Here is a 22,876-nt window from a genome sequence, read left to right on the forward strand (position 1 = left end):
ATATAAAGAGATGAGACATAAAAAACACCAGAAGCGTTTACATGATAACAAATACGTAGATAAAAGTGTCAATACATAATAAATTGGCAAATTCGAGCTATTTGTCAAGTAAAGTAAAGATGAACGTTCCTACTTAAAGCAGAATCGATAAAATCGAACATTATAGGAGTGTGGTAGGTGGTTGTTAGCCAGTTATGGTGGAAAGAGTAGTTCATCACATTGTCTAGTACTTAAACACTAATTCTACTACGTTTAATTTAAATCACAGTCCATACAGTGAACTTCAATGATCATTGGTAACTTGTGATGGCGGCTTGCCAAATTTGTCGTGAGTTGGTGGTGGCATCGTGTTTTGGAGTGGATTTTAGTGTAATATTTCAGGCTCATAACATCTGAACAATTTAATTGGAGTGTTGGCCATATATTTATATATTTGACAGTGGCATGACAGAACATTAAGAATCGTGAGAATGGTCGGCACCTGAGGGTGATTCCAAATTCTTTCGCTCAACAACTTTGTGCGAATTTATCGTTTGTACGGCTGCGTGTGTCAGCTGAAAATGGCTGACAGTTTGGATATTGATTTGTACGCAAATGAGTTAGACCAAGAGTTTACCACAAAGGTAGGCACAATGGATTTGATGTAGCTTAGCATGTTTCTATACTATAGGAAGTTAACATAAATTAAAATGCATGTATTCTTCTCCGGCTTCGGTATCAAGACGTGGCGGAACCCTATCAAAAGAGATAGGAAGTATAAGTGTGGAGACTGCCTGTATATTTCCTTCCTGTCCATGAATTTCTTGCATAGTGAAGATGATTGGAACAGTAAAATCGCGTCCGCGTCAGAACTATCAAAAATTTATAGAAGAATTGACGCTAAAATCGAACTTCGTTGTTCATTGTACTCCAGAGAATACAATTGAAGTAATCAAACATTTGATGTTAGCTTGTAGTTTTAGTGTCGAAAAGATTTTTGTACATTTTTGGAGATAATGCCAATCGTTTGGTTCTGCGATCTAGAGACTTTTGGAACTATCCATTACAGAATATTATTCAACTATTCCTCAGGGTGATCCTTCAAAAGTATATTTTGACAACCACGCCTCCACAACAGACTGCTATTGACTTCCAGAAGATTTTACAATATTCGTATTCGTATGATTTGGTCTGACATCGATATAGAGGTTTAACTTTCCTTCAGCCTTGAAAAAATGTTAAAGTGTTTACTTTCATTCATTGTATTCTAGATTAAGGTCATTAAAATGAAGGGAAGGGTTTGGTGGTGTACAGAAAAAAGCGGTATGGGATTGAAAATTTGGAATTGAATTTTCACCACAAGCCTAATGCGTATGCTGGGAACATATCCTTCAACATAAGATGTTCCATATTGTAAGTACATATTCAAGGCAGCGAACTGTGGTATTAGTTTATTTTAAGTAGTAAGACAAAATTAAACTTAAGCGCTTCTAGTAATTTTAACAAAATCTTACAAAAGAAAATCAGCAATTGGATCTTATTCTATATTCTGATATACTTAATGTTACGAATTGCCAAGAAACCTTGGACGACAATTATTTTGTTAAGAAGTATTGTTTTAAAATATAATATATTTATTAGATTGAGGGAAGTAATTTTTAGTAATTGTAAACTATGAAAAGTAAAACTTAAAGGGGGGACCTGCTTCGGGAGGTCTCAAGAAGGCGGTTTTTTCGATTTTTCAGGTGGGAGCGAGGGAAGTTTTTTGTGGGTTTTAACAAATATTTGAAAGTTAAAAAAAAAATGTTTTCAGTTAAAACATTTAAACATTTGCTGGCGTGGAGCAGAGCAGATGCAGCTCACAATACGCAGTAAAGTCTCAAATTATAAAAATCAATTGTTACAGTAGAGGCTCACAGAACTTAAAACTTGAAAAAATTAACTTTTAACTCAATTAAATTTGATTTTGCCTCGATTGTCACTGTTTGGATGTTCAGAAGAAACGATAAAACGGTCATGTATTCACATTAACCGTTATGAGATATGCGCATACATGGTTATAGAAACATTCATATTGTTTTTTTCTTGTTGAAAATTCATTTTAAAAGATAAAACAAGGCATTTAGGCTTCTTCTTTTTCTTCAGCCTTTGTCCCGTTCACAAGCGGGGTCGGCTCGTCGTGATCGGCTTCGCCATTTGGCTCTATCGAATGCCTGATCTGGGTGCAATCTCGAGGCTTTCAAATCCCCGTCCAGCGTATCAAGCCACCGTTGCTTAGGTCTGCCTTTTGGTCGTTTACCATCGACTTCGATGTTCAGACCAATCTTGGCAAGTGAATTGTCGTTTGCACGAATTGCGTGACCATACCATCGAAGACGCCTCTCTCGCAACTTTTCCACGATCGGTGCAACCCCATAACGATCGCGGATATCCTCATTTCGGATGTGATCTAAACGTGTGACGCCACTAGTCCAACGTAGCATCTTCGTCTCCATTACCGCAAGACGCCGTTCATTGTCTTTTATGGTCGGCCAACACTCAGAACCATAGAGAGCGACTGGACGGACGACATTGCGGTAAATTTTAGATTTGAGACGTTCGTTGATACGTCGATCACAAAGGACACCAGTTGTGGAACGCCACTTCATCCAGGTTGCGTTAATGCGTGAAGCAATTTCATAACGCAGCTCTCCATTGGCTGATAGCGTTGACCCGAGGTATTTAAATCGCTCAGTTCTGGGCAGATCACTGCCGCTGACAGTGATTGTGCCTGTTTCATGGGGATCGGTCGTCAAAAATTCAGTTTTGTTTAAATTCAATCTGAGACCGTGTTGCATGAGGCGATCATTCCATTTTTGAACAAGTTGCTCGAGATCATTTTTGCTATCAGATGCTAGGAAAACATCATCTGCATAAAGCTAATTGGTTAGAAATGAATTTGAGGTTTTCTAGTGCAGTAGTTTCCAAATACACAAGACAAATATACAAATTATACTAATGTCCTTAAAAAGTTGACAATTGGCCAAAGATAAGCGAGTTAACTTTTATGATTCTCTAATGTGTTAACTTCATTTTAGCATCAAAAACAAATATGAACACATCCTAGATAAACAAACATGGCTCATTACCACATACTGATGTATATGTAAGAAACTAAATTGATCTAACGCATCTTCACGCATTTCCATTTTACTCGTTGCACAAAAGCATAAATACATGTATGTACGTAAATTAAATACCACTGGTACTAACGTATACACATGTCCATCTTATTGAATACTACTGGCAAACTTCATTTCAACATACATACTCGTATAAATACACATGCCTCTTTTCAGTATACTGATGTACAAATAACTACAAAAAGCCAAAAAAGTGGAAAATCAAATGTTCCCATGTACCTCGCCGTTCATTAAGTTATATGATGAAGTCATACACGTCTTTGAGTGCAATAAATTTACTTGAAATGCAAAACTTTGGCTTTCTATGACTTTGTTAATAACAGTTGGATTTGATTTAAACTCTCAATATTTTGCCCGATATTATCCCTTATAACACTACTAAATTTTGTTCTTCAATGATGAATTTAAGGATGGTTTTCGGGTAAATTTCTAAAATATGGTAAAATTAAATTAAACAGTTTCAACTGACCAATTACCATATCCGTTGAAAAAAATTATTAATTATAATGGTTTAAAAATTGAATTCTCACAAGGCGGGAAAGAAAACGCGGCGATTGTTTTTATCAGAAACAATCCTTCAATTTACCTTACGTTTCGGCTGTAAGATTAAAGAGTTAATAGAGGGTTACAGGATAAGTCAACCTACATCCGTTACAGGCGTGTAGTAATTTTTCTTTATAAAAATGGCCGATTTTTCGTCTATTGAATTAGATATTCTGAAATATGTGACTCTTATTATTATTTGATTTTTACATGTAGAATAAGATGCTTTATGACCTCTAGAACCATAATTATACGTAAGTTAACTATTTAGTTACTACTACTGGCACGTTCGTTGTAGACGATTGAAAGTTAAAAAATTAGTACAAATTTAAAAAGTTTAACTTTCTTTACAGGACATCTCAAAAAAAATTTTTCAGATTTTCAATTATTCAGATGTGAGTGAGAAAAATAATGTGCAGAAACGGGTTAGGGAATACAACACGCCACTGTTTTGTGTTTGATTGCTTGCTATTGTTAGTTAGTCTGCTTATGGGATCCGTCCATAGTAGATGCCATATTATTTTGCTTTCGATTTTCTACTCGGGTTAGCTTTGTTTCTGGATTGATTCTTCTAATTGTGACTACTGTACTTGTTTAATTGACTCTGATTTGTGCTTGTGATACGGTACTGTTGCAGATGATAACCTACAGGAACGAGGAATATGCTAATATGTTGATTTGCTAAGGATAATGCAATTGTGTATGCGCCCCAGCTCGCAATGAATACATAACACGCTACCCCGGCCGTCGAGTGCCGGATGTGAACGGGTTCAACGGAGTTTATCGAAGACTTATGAAACTGAAGGATATCCTGCAAGAAGGTTAGGTTTCTGCAGATTTATGTTAAATGTTGATGTGGAAGACCTGAATTTCCTTAAATCAATATTGTGGACTGATGAATCAAAATTTGATAAAGATGGGATTACCAATTACTAAAACCCTCACTATTGGGCCACAAAAAAAACAAGGAAATCCCAATAAGAAGAGAGTAAAGGGGTCACAACGTAGATTCAGCGTGAAGTGTGGATGGGCATCATTTCTAATCATTTGATTGACCCTTCCATTCTCTGTGATAATTTTAATGACGAATACTGCGAAAATTTCCTGAGAGGTGACCTAGGCGACTTACTGGAGGATCTCCCACTCAATCTACTTCGAGAATAGTGGTTTCAGCATGATGGCTGCCCTGCACATTTCAAGACGTGTCCCAGAGAATGCACAAATTATCCCCATAAATGAGTTGGATAATGTGGGCCTTTGTGCAAAATAGAGGTGGATATGTTGAACATGAAATTTAGAGGTATTTTATTCGAACATAAAAGTTGAATGTTGTTTTGTACTCATCTATTGTTTTATTTAGTTATCTAAGTTAAAAGAATAAATTACCGCCATTATTTTTGAATCCTATGTGTAAGAAGCGAAGTTTTTTCTATGAGTTTAAATAAAACCCTAGATTGTTATACCCCGTTGGATAGATGATAAAACGTAGATATTTTTAAGCACATCTGCAAAACAGTTGCCAATTTTTTTTTTTTTTTTGGATAACTTAACTTTTTTTTAACTTTCAATCGTTCACAACGACCTATTTAGTTAACTTACGTACAATTATGGTTATTGAGGTCATAAAGCATCTTATTCTACATGTAAAAATTGAATGATAGTAATAATTTTTATAAAAAAAAAATTAAACTCGAAAACGATTAAGTTGATGGATACTACACGCCCTAAACGGATCTAGGTCGACTTATGCTATACCCCTGTATATAGCAACTTCTAACAAGTACAATATCCTCAAAACGAAAATCAGAATAATTATATGTGGACGCCAGTCTCCAGGGATAGCTTCAAACATTTTCCATTTTACAAACGTGAGAAATGAAATTTTCGGCATACTGCTCCATAATTGATTAGCAGGTCCCAGCGTAAAAGTTGTAGAGACAATGCAGTTGGGAGAGTACCCTTAATGAGCAAGGACAATGTTCACATGGCGTTAGCGGAAATAACGCTCGAACACAAAGTACACAAGAAATTTCACTCGCGTCCTTACCTGGATGGCGATAGAATGTGCGTATTTTTTAAATTCGCCAAAATATATATGAACGGGATTCGAATCTTGGACAGGATGAATATTCTGGGAAGTCTGTTGATTTTCCTGCAACACAAACATGAAAAATGAATAATAGTGAAATAAGATTTTAACGCAATCATATATTATCAATTAAGATTTGAGTTCAAGTTTAAAAAATTTTAATTCACGTTGAAATGATCCTCAAAATTTAAATCTGACTAGGGAAACTGAATTTAGTCGCATGATGGCGATCCACGTTTTACGAATATTTTCTCTTGGGGCAACTAGAAAAGCTTTCAATGGAGTTTTTACGGAATTATTTGTGCAATAAGGCACGAAACAAAATTTTAGTCCCCTCTTTTACATTTCGTGCGCGAAATCAATTTTGACATTTTGGGGGTTTAGTGAACTAACTACCAGTTGTCGTCATTAGTGAAAATAAGGCTGGGAGTCTATTGGTACAAATTTGCAGATCCCCAAAGCAAAATTGCTATAAGTGAAATAAAACCCATGCATTAAGTTTCCTCGATAATAGTTCGTACCACACCTTCGTCATTTGAAAGTACGAATTATCAGGATTGAAATTAAATTTAAGGGAACGTGGCGGGTAAAAATTTGGTTTTTTTCTTGTGCAAATGGTTTTTTAAGAAAAACATTTTGATGTAATTTTGCATATATTTTCATAATGTTAAAGTTTAAAACAAATCCAAATACCGGAAGCTCGGCGCTTCATTTATTCATACATGCATCATACATTGCCAAACAAAATATGCATATGTACATACATATTGAAGAAATAAATATTGTACACAAAATTGATCTAATGCATCTTCACGCATTTCCACTTTACTCTGTGCTCGAAAGTATACATACGTACATACACTTCCATCTTATTGACCACAACCCGCAAATTTCATTAGCATATACGTATACACACAGTAATTGATACTGATATTCAAATAATTAGAAAAAAAAGCCAAAGTGTGTCTTCATGGACCTCGTCTTTCGTATCAATTCACTTTATACATATGATGATGGCGTCATACACGTCGTAGAATGCAATAAATTTACATGAAATGCAATAAGTTGACTTCAAATAATTTTGTTAGTAATAGTTGGATAACTGCACTGTTGTGAAATTTTCTATTTTGGAAATCGCACACGAAGTTATAGTCGGTCAAGTTTGTCGCTGCGTGCAAATTCTAAGACTCTGAATGTCAGTAGCACGCGAAAGTGGATATTCTGACATAATTTGTGCATATACATTACGTACTAGATGATGGTACAAATGCCCACTCAACATTGCCTGTTATCGAATACTGTACTTGTATGTGTATGTATATAAATTGATCGTACACATTTCCGATTTACTTATACATAAAAGTATATGTACATATAAAGTATGTATATTGAATACCTCTTCTTCAATGTATAAATATATCTTATCTGAATTAGGCACTATCCCAAAGCTTCATTTGCATATACATATAAATACATACATGGCTGTCTCGAGTAACTGATATTGATATATAAATCTCCGAAGAATTTTTGGCCCCCTACATAAGGATGGACGATTCCGTAGCCTATATAATGATGAAATCTATGATCGATACCATGACCGTCAGATTGTGGATAAAATCCGGCTCAATAGGTTACGGTGGGCGGGTCACTTAATCCGTATGGATGAGGGTGATACAGCTCGGAAAGTCTATAAGAGCAATATTTATGGTAGAAAAAGAAGACGAGGCAGACCTTGCTTGAGATGGAACGATGGCGTAGGCCAGGGCACAAAGCAGCTTTTAGGGATATCGAATTGGTGGACCTCGGCGCAAAACCGGGATGTCTGGAGTTCCTTATTAAGGTAGGCCTAGACCGGATACCGGTTGTTGCGCCGTTGATGATGATGATATAAATGATTAACTAAAACGAAATATACCCTTAGACCTCCCATTCATGTGAGCTCACCATGTTGTGGTGTTGAGAATTGATATTTTATGATGACCACCAACACTCTCTAATCAAGCCTTAACAACACTGATTGCTTCGCTTGAGTACAGCTTAGCTTCCTCAAGATGCTTTGCGAACACAACCAGTGCTATATCGTCAGCGCCACCCACCACCGTGGCCTCCTCCGGAAACGGAAAGTTAAGTAGTACATCATTATACATGATGTTCCACAGTAGTGGCCCCAGTACAGAGCCCTGTGGGGCACCCGCGGAGACAATGTACTCTTTGGGTCTTACCTGAAAGGCTTTTTTTGGCTCTAGACGACGAGGAGTAATCTATTGTAAATCACCCGCTTCAACATTTCCCCATAGACATGTGGGTCTATAGGAGGACGGTTTTTCTGGAGATTTGCCAGCCTTAGGCAGCAGCGCCAGCTTTTGCCGCTTCCATGGTGCAGGTTAGATACCGTCGGACCTGCACCTTTCGAACAGCGACGCAAACATATCCGGTCTACATTTGACGGCAAGTTTGAGGGCCTTATTTGGTATGCCGTCCAGGCCCGGGCTTTACCGTCGTCTATTCATCTGTAGTACTCCAGAAGCCGTCCCTGGTAACGGGGAAATAATCCCTGCATTATTTTTAACAAGAGCATAGGGCACCTGATCTGCGCAGATGATCGGCCTCTGAATCATCCTGTCACGATTTTGTAGTCGCTACCCCATGGATGTATGTCCGCTTCCGAACAGAACTCCTTAAAACATTCCCTTTTACCCCGCTGGATGGCAAGCTTAAGGTTATTGCGAGCTTCTCTATAGACATGCGCCTTTTGCCCTTGATCAATCTTACCTATTGCCCTATGAACCGTTCGTCTGGCGTCTGGCAAGTTCACTATTCTACCAATAATTTTAGTGGGGAACGAATTTCTCCTACGCATCGACACGCCACATGCTTCAGAGATGTTTTCTGTAATATGGAGAGCTTTATCTAACCACAATTCCATGAATGCTTGCCCGTCCATCGCTTTGCAGATTATCCTGGTGTTCTTTTGGATTTCGGGTCTCCTCGGACCAGAACTACATCCAACTGGGCGAATGCTTCTAATAAGCACCGCCAACTTGCATTAGTCTCTTTGCTGTCCCACTCGATGGTCCACGCATTAAAGTGGACCTCGGCCCCTTACGTCGTGAACAAGATCGTCTAGCAGGTCTTCAAACTCAGGCAGTGTGAAGCTCGATGAGGCGTAGCAGCTGTATACGAATATACCGCTTATTTTTGCCCACACAAACTTACTAGCCGCCTGACCCATGCTATATTGTGGTCTGTGCAAGCAAATCCTGTTCGACCCTACAATGATTGAGGTTTATTTGTATTAACCTCATTTTTTCACTGCAGCTAATGCTTTCCTAAATTCCGGGCATTTACCACTTTCACACAAAATGGATTTGTGGTCTCTATTGCATTCCTTGACAATATGTCCTTTCTTCCCACATCTTCGACATCGATCGGACTGATCGATGCTAGTAGTACCTGCCTTCGCGAAGTGTCCAAACATTAGGCATTTGGAGCACCTCTTTATAGTGTTTTAGTCGGCAACCAACCCATCCAATCCGAAACTTCCCTATTGCCAACAGCTTCTGCACTGCCTCCACTGGCAGTCGCATTGTGGCCGTTTGAATCTCGCCATAAGCTTTTCTTAGGCTCACGATAGATTCTTCCAACTTGAATTGTTGCTTCAAGGCAGTGCTGATCTCTTCTTTGGATGTTATTTCATCGAGATCCTTGCACTGTGCATAAATCTCATGTTTTTGGGAACGAATCGCGACATTCTCCTTAAGTGAGCTTATTACTTGGTTACGGAAGCCGTCAGTTTTTCCCACGCTGGATTTTTTCAGCTCAAATATGAGATTCCCTTTTTGATAGATATTCTCACATAATATATGCATATATTACGTACTACGTAGCTTCCGGTTTCCTGACTTGTTTCCTTTTTGGTGCCAGTTGATCTCCTAAAGCTTCCTCCTCTTTATATCGCATTCTTTTACCTGATCGGAGGTCAATGACCTTGTGCTTTGGTGTCACTTGGGTCGCATGTGAGAACTTTCTTTTCACTTACCAAGGGAACTTCAGCGTTGTCTATCTCGGAAAGGTTGGCGGTACTCACAATCTTTGGAAAAGGATCCGTTAATATTCCATTAAGCAGAGTAGGCCAAGAAATTTGTGAGAAGCGTTTGCCTCAGGCAGTCGCTGAAAATGTTCGCTCTTACTTTTTATTATGGCCACATGTAATTTCTACCGAGTGTTTTTGTATTCTTCATGTAGCTGCTCGTATTCAGATCGGTTTTTATTTCACTGGTTGCGCCCTCTGGGATTGCGGCTTTCTCCGATTTCAGAGTTCCACCAAAAGTTGTGAACTCGCTTCTGGGTTCCCGACTTATTATTCTTTAAATCTGTTCTCATATAAATTTCTACCTAGACATAAGGTATGATGCGAAATGAACAGAGAATGTTTTATCCTTTATCTTTCCAATTATAGAAATAAATTTTGCACGGTCAGTCACATTTAAAATATCTAATTTCATTACATTTACAGCCTGAACATTATTCGATTACTCCCAGTACAAGCCGAAGCTACTTATCGAAATCTCTACCCAAGGTAGTGAAGTGCGATCCACAATCTGCACTTTCTGACTGTACAATGTGCGTAGCAAAAGATGCGAAAAATCTTTCAAATTCTCAATTTCAATCGGGAGTTCACGATATTTCCTATGATAAACAAAGTGATGCATTTTATACGAATTCCGACGACAGTTTATCCTCAGATAATGCATCATCCGGCAACAATTCGTCTTATTTTTGTAAATCACATAAAGATTTAATTAAGAACAAACTTACTGAAAACAGCAAAGATGCGGCCAAAGTACCTGAAAATTGCCGAACAACAGAAAAAGTTATTTTAGAGCCGATTCCTTCGACATCATCTTATGGCTCACAGCCGCAATGTTCCAGTTTACTTGGAAATTCGGAGGTTGCCATAAATAAAAATACCATATTATCAAATCAAACGGACGCAACAGCTATGTCAGAATCGCCAACTTTGCCATTGAGAAATAGTCACATCTGTAGTTTCTCAACAATTGATGAAAATAATCCAACATCTAATTTAATATCATCGAATTTATCGAATGAAAGTAAAAAGGAAGAGATACTAGAGGATGCTTGTGCGGTTTCTTTTTTTTGTAAACAAACCAACGATTTCAATGATGATACTTGGGGGGATTGCGATGAAACATCTGATGAAGAAGTGTGCACTTGTTGCAGTTATTCCACTCAAACGAACAATGATTTGGAGGATGAGCTACCATCAAAAGATGTCGATTTATCGAAATATATGCAATCTGTAACTATGACTGAGGATCTGCTCACGAAGAACAGTACTACTACTATCGGAAATCTACAACGAAAACGCAAACTCAAAGATATCCAAGGAAATGAGCCGAAAACAGGTCAAGCTTTTTCACCTCCGATCGGTCGAAAACGAATAGCACTGGAATCTACATCATCGTCGGGTGATCCACGTCGATTTGCATCTAGGACATTAATACCAACTAAAGATAATCCTCCGCCTGAATTAGAAAATTGGATAAAGCAATTTCAGCGATGGTCACATGTAGAACGACTCGTCGCTGTTGACAAACTTATAGCTCACTGTGAGCCTACTCAAGTACGCCATATGATGAAAGTAATTGAACCTCAATTCCAACGGGATTTTATTTCTCTCTTACCAAAAGAATTGGCATTGCAAGTATTGTCCTACTTGGATCCGAAAGACTTGTTACGGGCAGCTCAAACCTGTCGAAGTTGGCGGTGAGTGTGCTTTTTTTATTTAGATTTCAAATACAAACACATTTGTATTTTATCAATTACAGGTTTCTTTGCGATGACAATTTACTTTGGAAAGAAAAGTGTAAGCAATCACAAATAATGGCAGGGCCTAACTCTGATCAACCTAAACGGGGTAGAGCTGGGAATATGCCCGCAATTTCTTCTCCATGGAAAGCTGCGTTTATACGGCAGCATATCATTGAAACTAACTGGAGGTCAAAGCCGATTAGAGAACCAAAAATATTAAAAGGTCACGACGACCACGTAATCACATGTTTGCAGTTTCATGGAAACCGCATAGTATCAGGATCAGACGATAATACGTTAAAAGTGTGGTCAGCAATCAACGGAAAAGTACTTTTCTAAATAAATTTCATGCAAGACTAACATTAAAAAATTTATTATTATTCCAGTGTCTTCGAACTCTAGTAGGCCACACAGGCGGTGTTTGGTCATCACAGATGTCTGGGAATATAATAATTTCTGGAAGTACTGATAGGACACTCAAAGTTTGGAACATGGACACTGGTCATTGTATTCATACATTGCAAGGACATACGTCAACTGTTCGCTGCATGCATTTGCACGGAAAAAAGTATGTTCCTTTTTTTAATAATACTATTTTTCTAGAATAAAATGTAGGTTCGCGAAAATTGGAGATCCTGTAAGCTCACAGATTTCTCAAGCGTGGCGTATTTTAGTATTCATGTAATACCTATTGTCACGAAATTTTGTAGAAAGGTTGGAACTATGAACGCCTAAACATGTGAATTATGTAAGTAAAAGATGGGCCCAACATTTTTTCCACCAAATGTAGCCATTATATCAAAATACTCTTCATTACACTCCACTTCAAATTGAATATCGGGTACATTCAACGTATGAACACTATGGCTATGTATAAATGGAACCATCGTGTACCCAAAAGTTCAACAAAACCGTTCATATCTGAAGGGCCAAGCTTCCTGTTTCCGACTTGTTTAAATACAAATTGAACTAATAATATGCAAATGCCTTCTATGTACATATTTTCGATAAACTATTAATCCGGCTGCTTTTGCAATAACGGAAAAAAGAAAGAAAAATGATTTTTTTCTGAAATTTGATATTAATCTTTTTTACGAATAAACTATTGTTTATATAATTTAATGGATTAAACATTGAATATAAAACCAATTTAATTAAAATGAAATAAAATTTAAACATTTTAGATGTTTGTTTTCGCATCATTGTCCGCTGGCGTTTGGATATAAGGGCTCTGTACAATGTTTGATTTTAATCAGAATTTTTCTTATATATATATATATAAATCTACATTTAGTTAATTATTTTCCTTGGCTAACATTTCAGAGTTGTAAGCGGATCTCGAGATGCGACATTAAGAGTGTGGGATATAGAAAAAGGATTATGTTTGCACGTGCTAGTTGGGCATTTAGCCGCTGTAAGATGTGTTCAGTACGACGGAAAACTAATAGTATCTGGAGCATACGATTATATGGTGAAAGTATGGAATCCCGAACGCCAGGAATGCTTACATACGCTGCAAGGTCATACAAACCGAGTATACTCTCTTCAGGTAAATAATATGTTGAATGAAATAGGGAAGAAGACATAAATATTAATTTGCCATTATATTCTAATATTGTCCACCATCTTTGATATGTTTTTCAGGAACTTCTGTCCTGCGTCTTTTTTAGGTCGGTCCCTGAATTGTATTTAGGTACCATTTAGAGGTCTCTCTTAGTTTTCTCCACTGTTTTGAATAATATTTCTCTGGTGATGTCATCCTACGCGTTTTTAATGACCATTCAATATTTTACTGTTTATATGCGTAATTTTTAAACGGCCTCGTATTTATTTGTTCTTGATTTCATCTAATCCCGCACATCACGTGTGCATCGAAGCATACGCATTTCTTCTATAACATGCATTCTCCTGCATTTTGTATATTTGCCAGCATTTTGATCAATAATATAAGTCGTGTCATCATTTCTTTTCTTTCTGTCCCTTAGTACAGCGGAGATTTTTCTATTGCAACGACTGGGCCTACCATTAGTGTAGACTTATTTTGCTAATCAGAATGCCAATCCATTGAAAAACTGGCTGGTTAGAGTTTTTTTAAAGTTCGATTATCACTCCTAAAGTTTCCTCGTCTGAGGCAAAAGGTTTGAAAGGATTTTCCACATTTGGCAATCCGTTGCAATATTTTTCTTTTCTTTAATGTAGTGTTGACCTTAAGATTTTTCCCGTTTTGCCTTCAATGAATTTAATGCTTTATTGAACGATTTAAAATTCTTCATGCGCTCGGCGATTTGCTTTAATTACACGATTTTTTTATATACAAGTTTGCGCAGAAGTTTGTAGAGCCAGATGTTGGAAAATTATTAAAATTGAAAAATCACCTTTAAAAACTTTGTTCCTCTGTAATTTTTAAGTCTTTGTTTGTAAAATAAAACCTTATTAAAATCGGTTCAATGATTTTCTGTTACACGCACTTTTCATAGAACACACTTTCGTGTGAAGATGGAAACTGTGAATGCCCAGACATGCACTGAGTTACATCTTTCTACATGGAGATTAAGGCGGAACCCTCATACATGCAAAAGGGGGGCATTCAATTTTTTTTTCACCGAATATTATAGTCATGTTGAGTATCAAATGAAAAGTCTTGATTACTACCTATGTACAATGTCCAGGCCTCAAAACACTCTCCATATCGATATCTGCTCAAATATATTAACTTTATTTTTTATTTATAGTATATTGCTATATTTTTGGGAAATTGGCTAGAAACTTCCCCCGTCCCCCTTTTGTTCAAAGTAGAGTTATAAAAACTTGCAGTAATATAGATCATACTATTACTAACAATGTTACAGTAGCCCAAAGTTGTCTTTACCGTGTAAATTTACTGCAACACAAAGTACTTAATATCAATATCACACTAAAGTAAATAGTCTGATATGTTAAATGCATAGACATTACAGACTACTTACAAACAGGGTAGTTCTGCACTGAAATATACTTTCGGTTTCCCGATTTGTTTTTATAGCTGCTAACCTCTACTTAATTTGTAAGAAATAATCAGATTTAAAATGGTAATGCCCCAAGAAACACCAAGTATTAGAATCATCAAGAGCATGCACGAAAAATTAGTTTGTCCAATGTATTTACTTTCTTGGATATTGTGTATTTTGGTCTACCAGTTGTCCGGGTTTTCACTAATTCAACAAGAATACCTGTTTTCGGCGCGCGTCAGTTCATTTAATAATATTTGCTTGGAATCTTAGGGTTTCCGCTAAAATATTTAATCAGCGCTGTGGCTGTTTTTATATCGAAAGCCATTGTTTTGGATGATGTCATTCCAGAAGCATACATATTTCTTTGGCTAATTGCTAGTCATAGACACAAGCATATAAGCGCAATTTCGTTTTTTTTTAATTTACATTACATTTATTTACATAATCCAATTGAATTTGTATTTTTTTAAAATAAAGGCTTGAAAAGTACATACATTTCATATAGACATTCATATAAGCGCATTATAAAGAAATAAATTATTAAAGCTCAATAAAACGGAAAAAAAAAGTTTCTTTGAAGCTAATAATTAGTGTCGCTCCGTTAATTTTCTATAACAGAAAAAAATCGGTCAAATTTGCTAATGTTTTTTTAGGAAATTTAATCTATGGCGTTTCTGAGGTCACTCACCGAGCTAAATTGACTACCTTCATCACAAACCTTGCTTGCAAGTATTCCTAACAAATTTTCGATAGGATTGCAATCTGGACTGGCATTGTCTTTTTGAACAATATACTTTTTGCCACAATTTTCATTTAAAATCAGAATAAGCTTTTTCTTAAAAAGTCGAACGTATGCTCGTAGAAAAGAGTATTCTTTAACAAAATTCATTTAATTTCGTTTTCACTGATAGCATGCGAGTATACGAATGTTGCCAATATATCTATGAAATGGATAGAAGCAGTTAGCAAATTGCCTATTTCTGCAGAAGATGTACCGTTAGTTATCGTCAAATTCACTTCATACAGCCAAGAAGATCTCTAGGCGATCAGTTATATACAAATTTCTTTTGATGAAAACAAAAGAGTAAATCCCACATGTTTGTGATAGGCATAGTGCGCTTATACGAATGTCTATGACGGTATATGTCCTTGAAAACCCCTTTTTTTAGAGCCGCTGTTATATCTGTTTGCAGGATGAATTAATTTGGGGATCCGAACTCCTAGACCCCCGCTTAACTTTTGTGTTATCTCGCCCGGCTAAGGATCCGTAACTCTCTATTATAATCTAAAGTTTACTCCTCTCCTAATTCCACTATAAACGTGCCTAAGCAAAAATTATCGATATCTGGGAAAATAATAACTTAATCAAGGATATGATTAACCGCTTCTATCAAAGCATCTTCTTTTCCTGTAGCCTTTGTGCCATCGGCTGATAGCATTGACCCGAGTTATTTAGATCGTTCAGTTCGGGGCAGATCACTGCCGCTGACAGTGATTGTGCCTGTTTCATGGGATCGGTCGTCAAAAGCTCAGTTTTATTCAGATTCAATCCGAGACCGTGTTCCATGAATGGATCATTCCATTTTTGGACAAGTTGCTCGAGATCATCTTTGTCCGTAACAAGAAGAAAGAGGAGTGTTGAGAGGGAGCTTCCTTCATGAACACTAACCGGTTCTGATGCACCCGTCATACTTAAAACTTTACTTTTCGAATCGTGGTCGAGCGATTTTTAATCACTGGGTTTCGCAGTGCACGAGTTCTTCTGGCACTAAGTATTGCCCTAGAGCATACCAAATGAGTTGGTGTGGCACACGGTGAAACGCTTTCTTTAGATCCAGAAATGGAATGTAAAGTGGGCGATGCTTCTCACGGCGTTTCTCCATGAGTAACCGTACCGCGACAAATTCGGCTTGATTCACGGTTACTTGAATCATTTCGCGAATACTGTTGTTAAGAATTCATTGGAAAATATTCATGGTACGGAAAAGTAATCAGATCGGACGGTAATTTGAAAATTCTGCTGGACTACCTTACTTTTTCCATATTGGAACTGTGGTTTTCTTGCCAGTGAGATGGTGTTCTACTTTTCTGAATAACCCGATTGAAGAATTCACTAAGCCACAGTGTTAGGTCTCAGCTCTTCGCTTTTCAGAGCTCAGATTCGACGTTGTCAGGTCTTGTAGCTTTCCCTGATTTCATTCCCTTTATTGTGTCGGCAATGATTGTGGAAGTGGAGTATGAACAAATTCTTGCGTTGAAATCTGCTCGAAACAAAGTACTGTTGTCATTAACGCAACAGAAGTGTTCGATATTTTGCGTGCGTTCGTGTCGGCTTTGGGAAAGTCGATAGAAATCTCTCGCCATTCTGAATGTCCAATTTATCGTAAAGAGCTTTGTAATGGACCGCTCGGGTGACAGCGAAATTTGGCAATTGACGAAGTATACTTATAATAAGGATGGTAGGTTGCCACTACATTATATTTCAACGCCAGATTTTGATGGAGAATCTTGCTGACGGAATTATGACGATTGGTGTACTCGGTACTGTCCATGATCCTGCACGCAGATGTCATGTGCTGGATGGTTTCCTCTGAATTGAAGTTAGGAATGCTTCGGTCTCATAGAACAGTACACCATTAGTAAATCATTTGTTGGAGGCTTCGATGTCAATGCCTGGCAGCGACAAATTTTTTATATGGCCTCCATGATTGGGTTTCTTTTTCCACATGTCGACCTTCTGTTGGACTGAAGTAATATTTCACATGGGATCCCATTCTCTGCTTCTCAAGTTCAAAGGAGATTTATTATCTGCCATGACGGTAGCCTGGTGTAATTGACTAAAGGGTTTTTTTCTCAAAGAAAACTCTCGATCCTCAATTTTTCGCAACTCTATTGTGCATATTGTTGTTTGCAAGAACTACCTTTACCCGTCTATTGACAGATTCTAAATCGATATTACTCCACTATATCACACTGAAACTGTAAAGAAGAACGGGAATGGCGAAGGTGTCCATCGCCATGATTTTGTTTTTCTCGAACAGCTCAGTTTTCAGAACAAGATCCAGGCGCCGTTCAAATTCCCCCAGTAACTTAGATTTGATTACTGCTACAGCGGATGTTATTGCTTGCAATATGCCGAGGTATTTGTACACGTCGTCCGAATCCATACCCTTCGTTGTCGGTGTGTTTTCCCCGAACTATTGTTTTTATGCGACATTTCTCCAAATCCAACTGCATGCCGATATCCCTACTGAACTGGATGGTGATGTCCAGCAAGGAGCGAATTTGGTTCTCGTCTTTAGCATACAATTTGATGTCGTCAATGTACATTAAATGGCATAATGTACATTTCGACAATATGCCATGTTTGACTTGGAACCCGTATTTGCTTTCATGCAAAAGATGAAATAGTAGATTCAAAGCCAAACAAAACCACAGTGGGCTTAGAGAGTCGCCTTGGAAAATGCCACGCCTGATTGGTATCTCTCCTGATGTTTGTGAGGATACCGATAGCTTCGTGCTCCAATTCTTCATTACTGTTCTCAGAAGAAAAACGACATTCGGGTTGATTTTATACAAGTGTAACACTTGCAGTAACCACGAATGTGATATGGAGTCAAAGGCTGATTTATAGTCGATATAGGCTGTCAAGATGTTTCGCTTTTGGTGGACAGCCTGCTTTACAGCGACCGTATCTATTACAAACTGTTCTTTACAACCTCGGGATCATTTTGCGCATCCTTTTCGTTCCTCATCCTCATCAATTTATGATCATCAAAATGTTTTGAGATGTTCGCGCTCAAAACTGAAGTGAAGACCTTGAAGATGGTAGGAAGACAAGTAATTGGTCACCATTTTGAAGGGCAACAGGCGCCCTGTTCCTTGGAAATAAGGAAAGTTACCCCCTTGTTGAAGAATTCTGGAACTAATTTAGGATCGGCAATCATTTAATTAAAATGATTTGTCAATACCCTGTGAGTGCTATTGAACCGCTTCAGCTAGAAGTTGTGAATCTTATCAACTCCTGGCGTCTTTCAATTACCTACCTTTTCAAGGGCTGCGTCTACATCAACTTCAGTAATGTCACGCGTGGTCATTTCGGGGAGGGCCTCGCATGGACGCATAAGGTGTGGGAGCCACGCCGCTTCTAAATTGCAACGGCTGGATTCGCTCCAAACACTTCTCCAGAAGTCTTCTGCCTGATTCAGATCGAGGTTCTTTCCCTACCTGAGTTAGTGAGATTTTTGTAGAATCCCCGTTGGTATTGGAAGAGTAAGGTGTTGTCTGTACTTCGCTGAAAGCTTTTTTGATACCTACGGATGCGATTGGAGCATACCGCAAGTTTCTGCTTTTTAGCACCTCTGTTATTCGCTCTACGATGTTGATTATGGAGTCGAATAACGGTGGCAGCTACAACTAGATTAGGCTGTGAATTTCTGGAGCAGTAATCGCTAGCCAAACGATCAGCCAAAATTCTGTCAAGGGCAGCAATGATGTTAGTAGTTGCCGAAGCAATTTTTAGTTTTGGGATCCTTGGCCTAGCGTCTGGGAGAATCTCAGCATATTCTGTGAATGCGACCTGGAATGTGGTCAAAGCCTCATTATAAATTGGATCGACATCCCCAATCAATAAGCTTCTCCTGATTACTGGGTTCATGGAGTACGTTATAGGTGGAGTATTCGCGTTGCTCGTTTGTTCAGTCCGGTAAGTTGATGACTCACCGAGTTCAAGTGAAATTTCGTGGAAAATCGGTTGCCTGGTTGGTAAGGCAACTCGATTATTTTTCACTATCACCCGGTATTAACTGACTACGTTCAGCTCCGGAACATGACTTAATTCCGGGAAGCGAGTTATGAACGCGTCATGAAGTCGGTGTCTGTACCCTTATGGATTCCGTTCCAAATCCGTGACACGATAATAGGCGCAGACGATAAATTCGTTGAGTTGGTTCGTTCAAACCATACGACGCCTAGGTCTCCTGTCTCTGGTGGTTGACGGCATAACCGCCAAAACATCCAAGGACGAAGAGCCGGTCTGGTGTTGCTGAACGACCCTTAACCGTCTTAGGTACTGTCTTCGTGTCCGTGGGGTCCCATTTAAAGAATTTTTAAAAAAAAAGTCCTCAATTTCATTCCCACGAGTAATGGGGAACCAATCAGCCCTGCAACAGAGCCGCAATGCTGCAATGCCCCATGGTTATCTCCAAAGGTAGGGAAGGAATTTGGAGGGGAGCGCTGAATACCGTACAACGTCACTGCACGTCATCCGATAGGCGCGTCGATTCCTTTGTTAAGGTTTACTCCCCCAGAAAGGGAAAACGTTCTGCTTGTCCGCGGGTACTTATTTACAAGATAAACTTGGGATATTCGTAGCTGACCATATATATATGTATATTTTGAATACACGAAGGTGTTAAATCTTAGAAAGACACATCCATTTCAGCTCTGCCGTGTGAGCGCCAAAGCTGGCATGGATGCAATGTGGGATCCGCACCCACTAAAAAAGCACCCCCACCTCTCTCCTACCCTTGCCCACGGGACCACCATCTAGGCATGACTCCACGGGGCGAGCTTGCATTCCGTAGGTCTCTATGTTTCCAAATCTCCAGTCGTCCGCTTCGTTGCTTCCTTCACAGCTCCATTCTGTCTTCAGGGTACAGCCTCTCCATTTCTCTGCGCTCTTCTTGCGCGTGCTTCTCTCAGGTGTTGGATTTGTACCCGCACAATTGTGTGGATGAACGAAGTCCAGTTTGCCTGCGAAGAAGAAAAAGAGAGACATTTAACCCCCAGTGTGTTGTACGAACTGCAAGCCATTCTCCTTCAGGAATGATGTGGGGATGTATAACATCCAAAAGAATTGGTAGTTTTTCGTTTCTAAGCGGTGCTGTCAATGCAGAAAGGTTATCGAAGATCGCATTGTTCAGACATTAGAAGCACTGCATGAGGCTTTTGATGAAGTAATGATTCAGAACGCTTCATAGAGCTCGTACCTGTCAATAAACGAAATGTTTAATCTGTTTTATCCTCAATACGGTTCTTATTCACAGGTAACATCTTGGAGAGAGGAGTTTGGTATACAGTCGCTGCCATGGCCAGAAAACAGTTCAGATCTGAATTCCATAGAGGACTTATGGGCGTTCATAAAGCGGCGACTGCAACAAAGATCGATAAGGAACAAAGCAAATCTAGAAAAAACTTTTGAAAAGATATGGCTTAATGAAATTTCAGACGATTTTATTGAAAATTCATACCAATCGATGCCCGCATGAGTTCTAGAAGTGATTAGGGCGAAAGGTGGTCATACGAAATACTAAAGACCGAAAATAAAAAAAAAGTGAAAATTCTTCTAATTTGACATTTATAGACATCTTCATTTATTTACTTTCATTAAAAAAAATCGTTTAATATATGTGTATATGTTTATTTTCGACGTTTTTTTAAACTCTACTATTAACACACAAATCTACAAGGAATATACCTTTTCTCTCAAAACTTTAACTTTCCTTTCCACCATATTCTTTGAATAGAACTTCTGCTGGTGCAATAATAAGAATTTCACATGAAGCACAACTTTATTCTCCGGCTACATGATACCCTTTGAACTTGAATTTTCTTTCACACTCGCAGCGCGAAAATTTTGTTGTCTGGCACTGGCGAAGTATACTTATAGTAAGTATGGTAGGTTGCCATTAAGTTATACTTAACGCAAACTTTTGATAGAGAATCTTGCAGACGGAGTTATGACGATTGATGTACTCGATACTGCTCAACATCCTACACGCTGATGTTATGTACTGGGTGTTCTCCTCTTCACAGTTGCATAACATAGTTGGTGGTCGACGAGTTGTTCTTGTTTGTAACTTTCCTCCGAAGCTCCTCCCTCAGTAGATTGTGGATCGTCTTTATTAATTTTTCCATCGCCCTCCAAGATATTTCAGAGGCTAGCATGCGGTCCACGATATTCTCGGGTGTTAACCGTACCTCGGCCTCAATTTCCGCCTCCGCTCTGTGTGCGGCGAACCAGTTAAAAACGACATGCTTCGCATCCTCCGGAATCATCACGCATGTCGGGCAATACGGAGAGTCGTCACACCCGAGGCGACAATGGTATGCACGATACCCTCCGTGTCCGCTTAAGAATTGGATTAGGTAGTAACTAACCTCACCGTGCCTTCATTTGATATATTTAGGAACATCTGGAATAATCCTGTGTGTCCAGCGTCGTTTAAGTGAATCATCTCATCCGTCATTCTTATGAAACCCAGCAGATTGTTGTATAGGTTAATCGTCCAGTTTGGCTAAAGCCACAATTATTTTGCTCCATTTTGCCGTATTAAAGACATTCTTCACGCCGAGAGTAACTACCGCGCAAGATTTATTGGTCTTCATTGCGTTTTCTGCAATTTCCGTCCGTGTGGGTGGCATTAACAGTTGATCTCGCCTTTCGGAATCCGAACTGCCTGTCTGAGAGACCACCCTCCTTTTCTGTGATTGGTACAAACCTATTGAAGATGATCCGTTCGGCAAGGTTGCCCATGCCGTTTAGCAGGCATATAGGTCTATACAACGAAGGATCATACAAACGTTTATTTCGGGGTTCGCACAAGCTTCTGTTTCCTCCACTCTTCCTGGTCTGTCTGTCTTTTTTTTCGGAGGTGGATTTTTACCCACTGAAACCAACCCCTCCCTCTACCCCGCGGCACCACTCTAAGGTATTACATCACGGGGCGGAGTCAGCTCATTCTAGCTTAATCATCTTCCTTCTATATGCGGTCTTAGTTTTGATATTTGGAAAGGTATCAAACTCAGAAGTTTGAGCGAGGATACGCGAGGAATATTCGATTTTCCTTTGTATCAAAGAGTTGCCAGAATCCGTTCTTCGATCTGACACGAAGCGGTTTTGATACACTCGCTACACTTCGAACTTTACTTTTCGAATCGTGGTGGAGTAATGTAATCCAGCTTATGAGTTCTTTCTGGCATTAGCTGTTGTCGTAGGGCATACCAGTTTTCTCAAGATCCAGAAATGCAATGTAAAGAGGGCGACCCTTCTCACGATATTTTCCCATGGGCAACTGCGCAACGCGGATTGCATCAGTAATTCCGCAGTTCTTGACAAACCCGGCTTTATTCACGGTTATTTAACCGATTTCGCAAATACGGTTTTGAAGAATATATTCAAAAGGCTTCATGGTATGGAACAAGTAATCGGATCGGACGGAACTTGTAACATTTTGCTTCCGTTTTTAAGGTTTTGT

General features: G+C 38.7%; 1 protein-coding gene across 6 annotated transcripts in view; it reads left to right on the forward strand.

Annotated features, from left to right (window-relative positions):
* The first annotated feature begins 254 nt into the window (after positions 1 to 254).
* LOC119647516 (F-box/WD repeat-containing protein 7) overlaps positions 255 to 22,876 on the forward strand; it is a 28,181-nt gene continuing 5,559 nt past the window's right edge. Inside the window, exons 1-8 of one of the 6 annotated variants that reach the window (XM_038048483.1) lie at positions 258 to 623; positions 723 to 927; positions 1,072 to 1,187; positions 1,251 to 1,392; positions 10,310 to 11,583; positions 11,646 to 11,955; positions 12,015 to 12,196; positions 12,952 to 13,177. In XM_038048483.1, coding sequence (XP_037904411.1) covers positions 1,381 to 1,392; positions 10,310 to 11,583; positions 11,646 to 11,955; positions 12,015 to 12,196; positions 12,952 to 13,177 — 2,004 coding nt within the window. In that variant the 5' untranslated portion in view covers positions 258 to 623; positions 723 to 927; positions 1,072 to 1,187; positions 1,251 to 1,380. Of the gene's footprint in view, positions 624 to 722; positions 1,393 to 10,309; positions 11,584 to 11,645; positions 11,956 to 12,014; positions 12,197 to 12,951; positions 13,178 to 13,272; positions 14,048 to 22,876 lie in introns of those variants that run through there. The other 5 variants (XM_038048482.1, XM_038048484.1, XM_038048485.1 and 2 more) reach the window with 5 other exon arrangements.

Source organism: Hermetia illucens, chromosome 2 (genome assembly GCF_905115235.1).
Source record: "Hermetia illucens chromosome 2, iHerIll2.2.curated.20191125, whole genome shotgun sequence".
Taxonomy (NCBI): domain Eukaryota; kingdom Metazoa; phylum Arthropoda; class Insecta; order Diptera; family Stratiomyidae; genus Hermetia; species Hermetia illucens.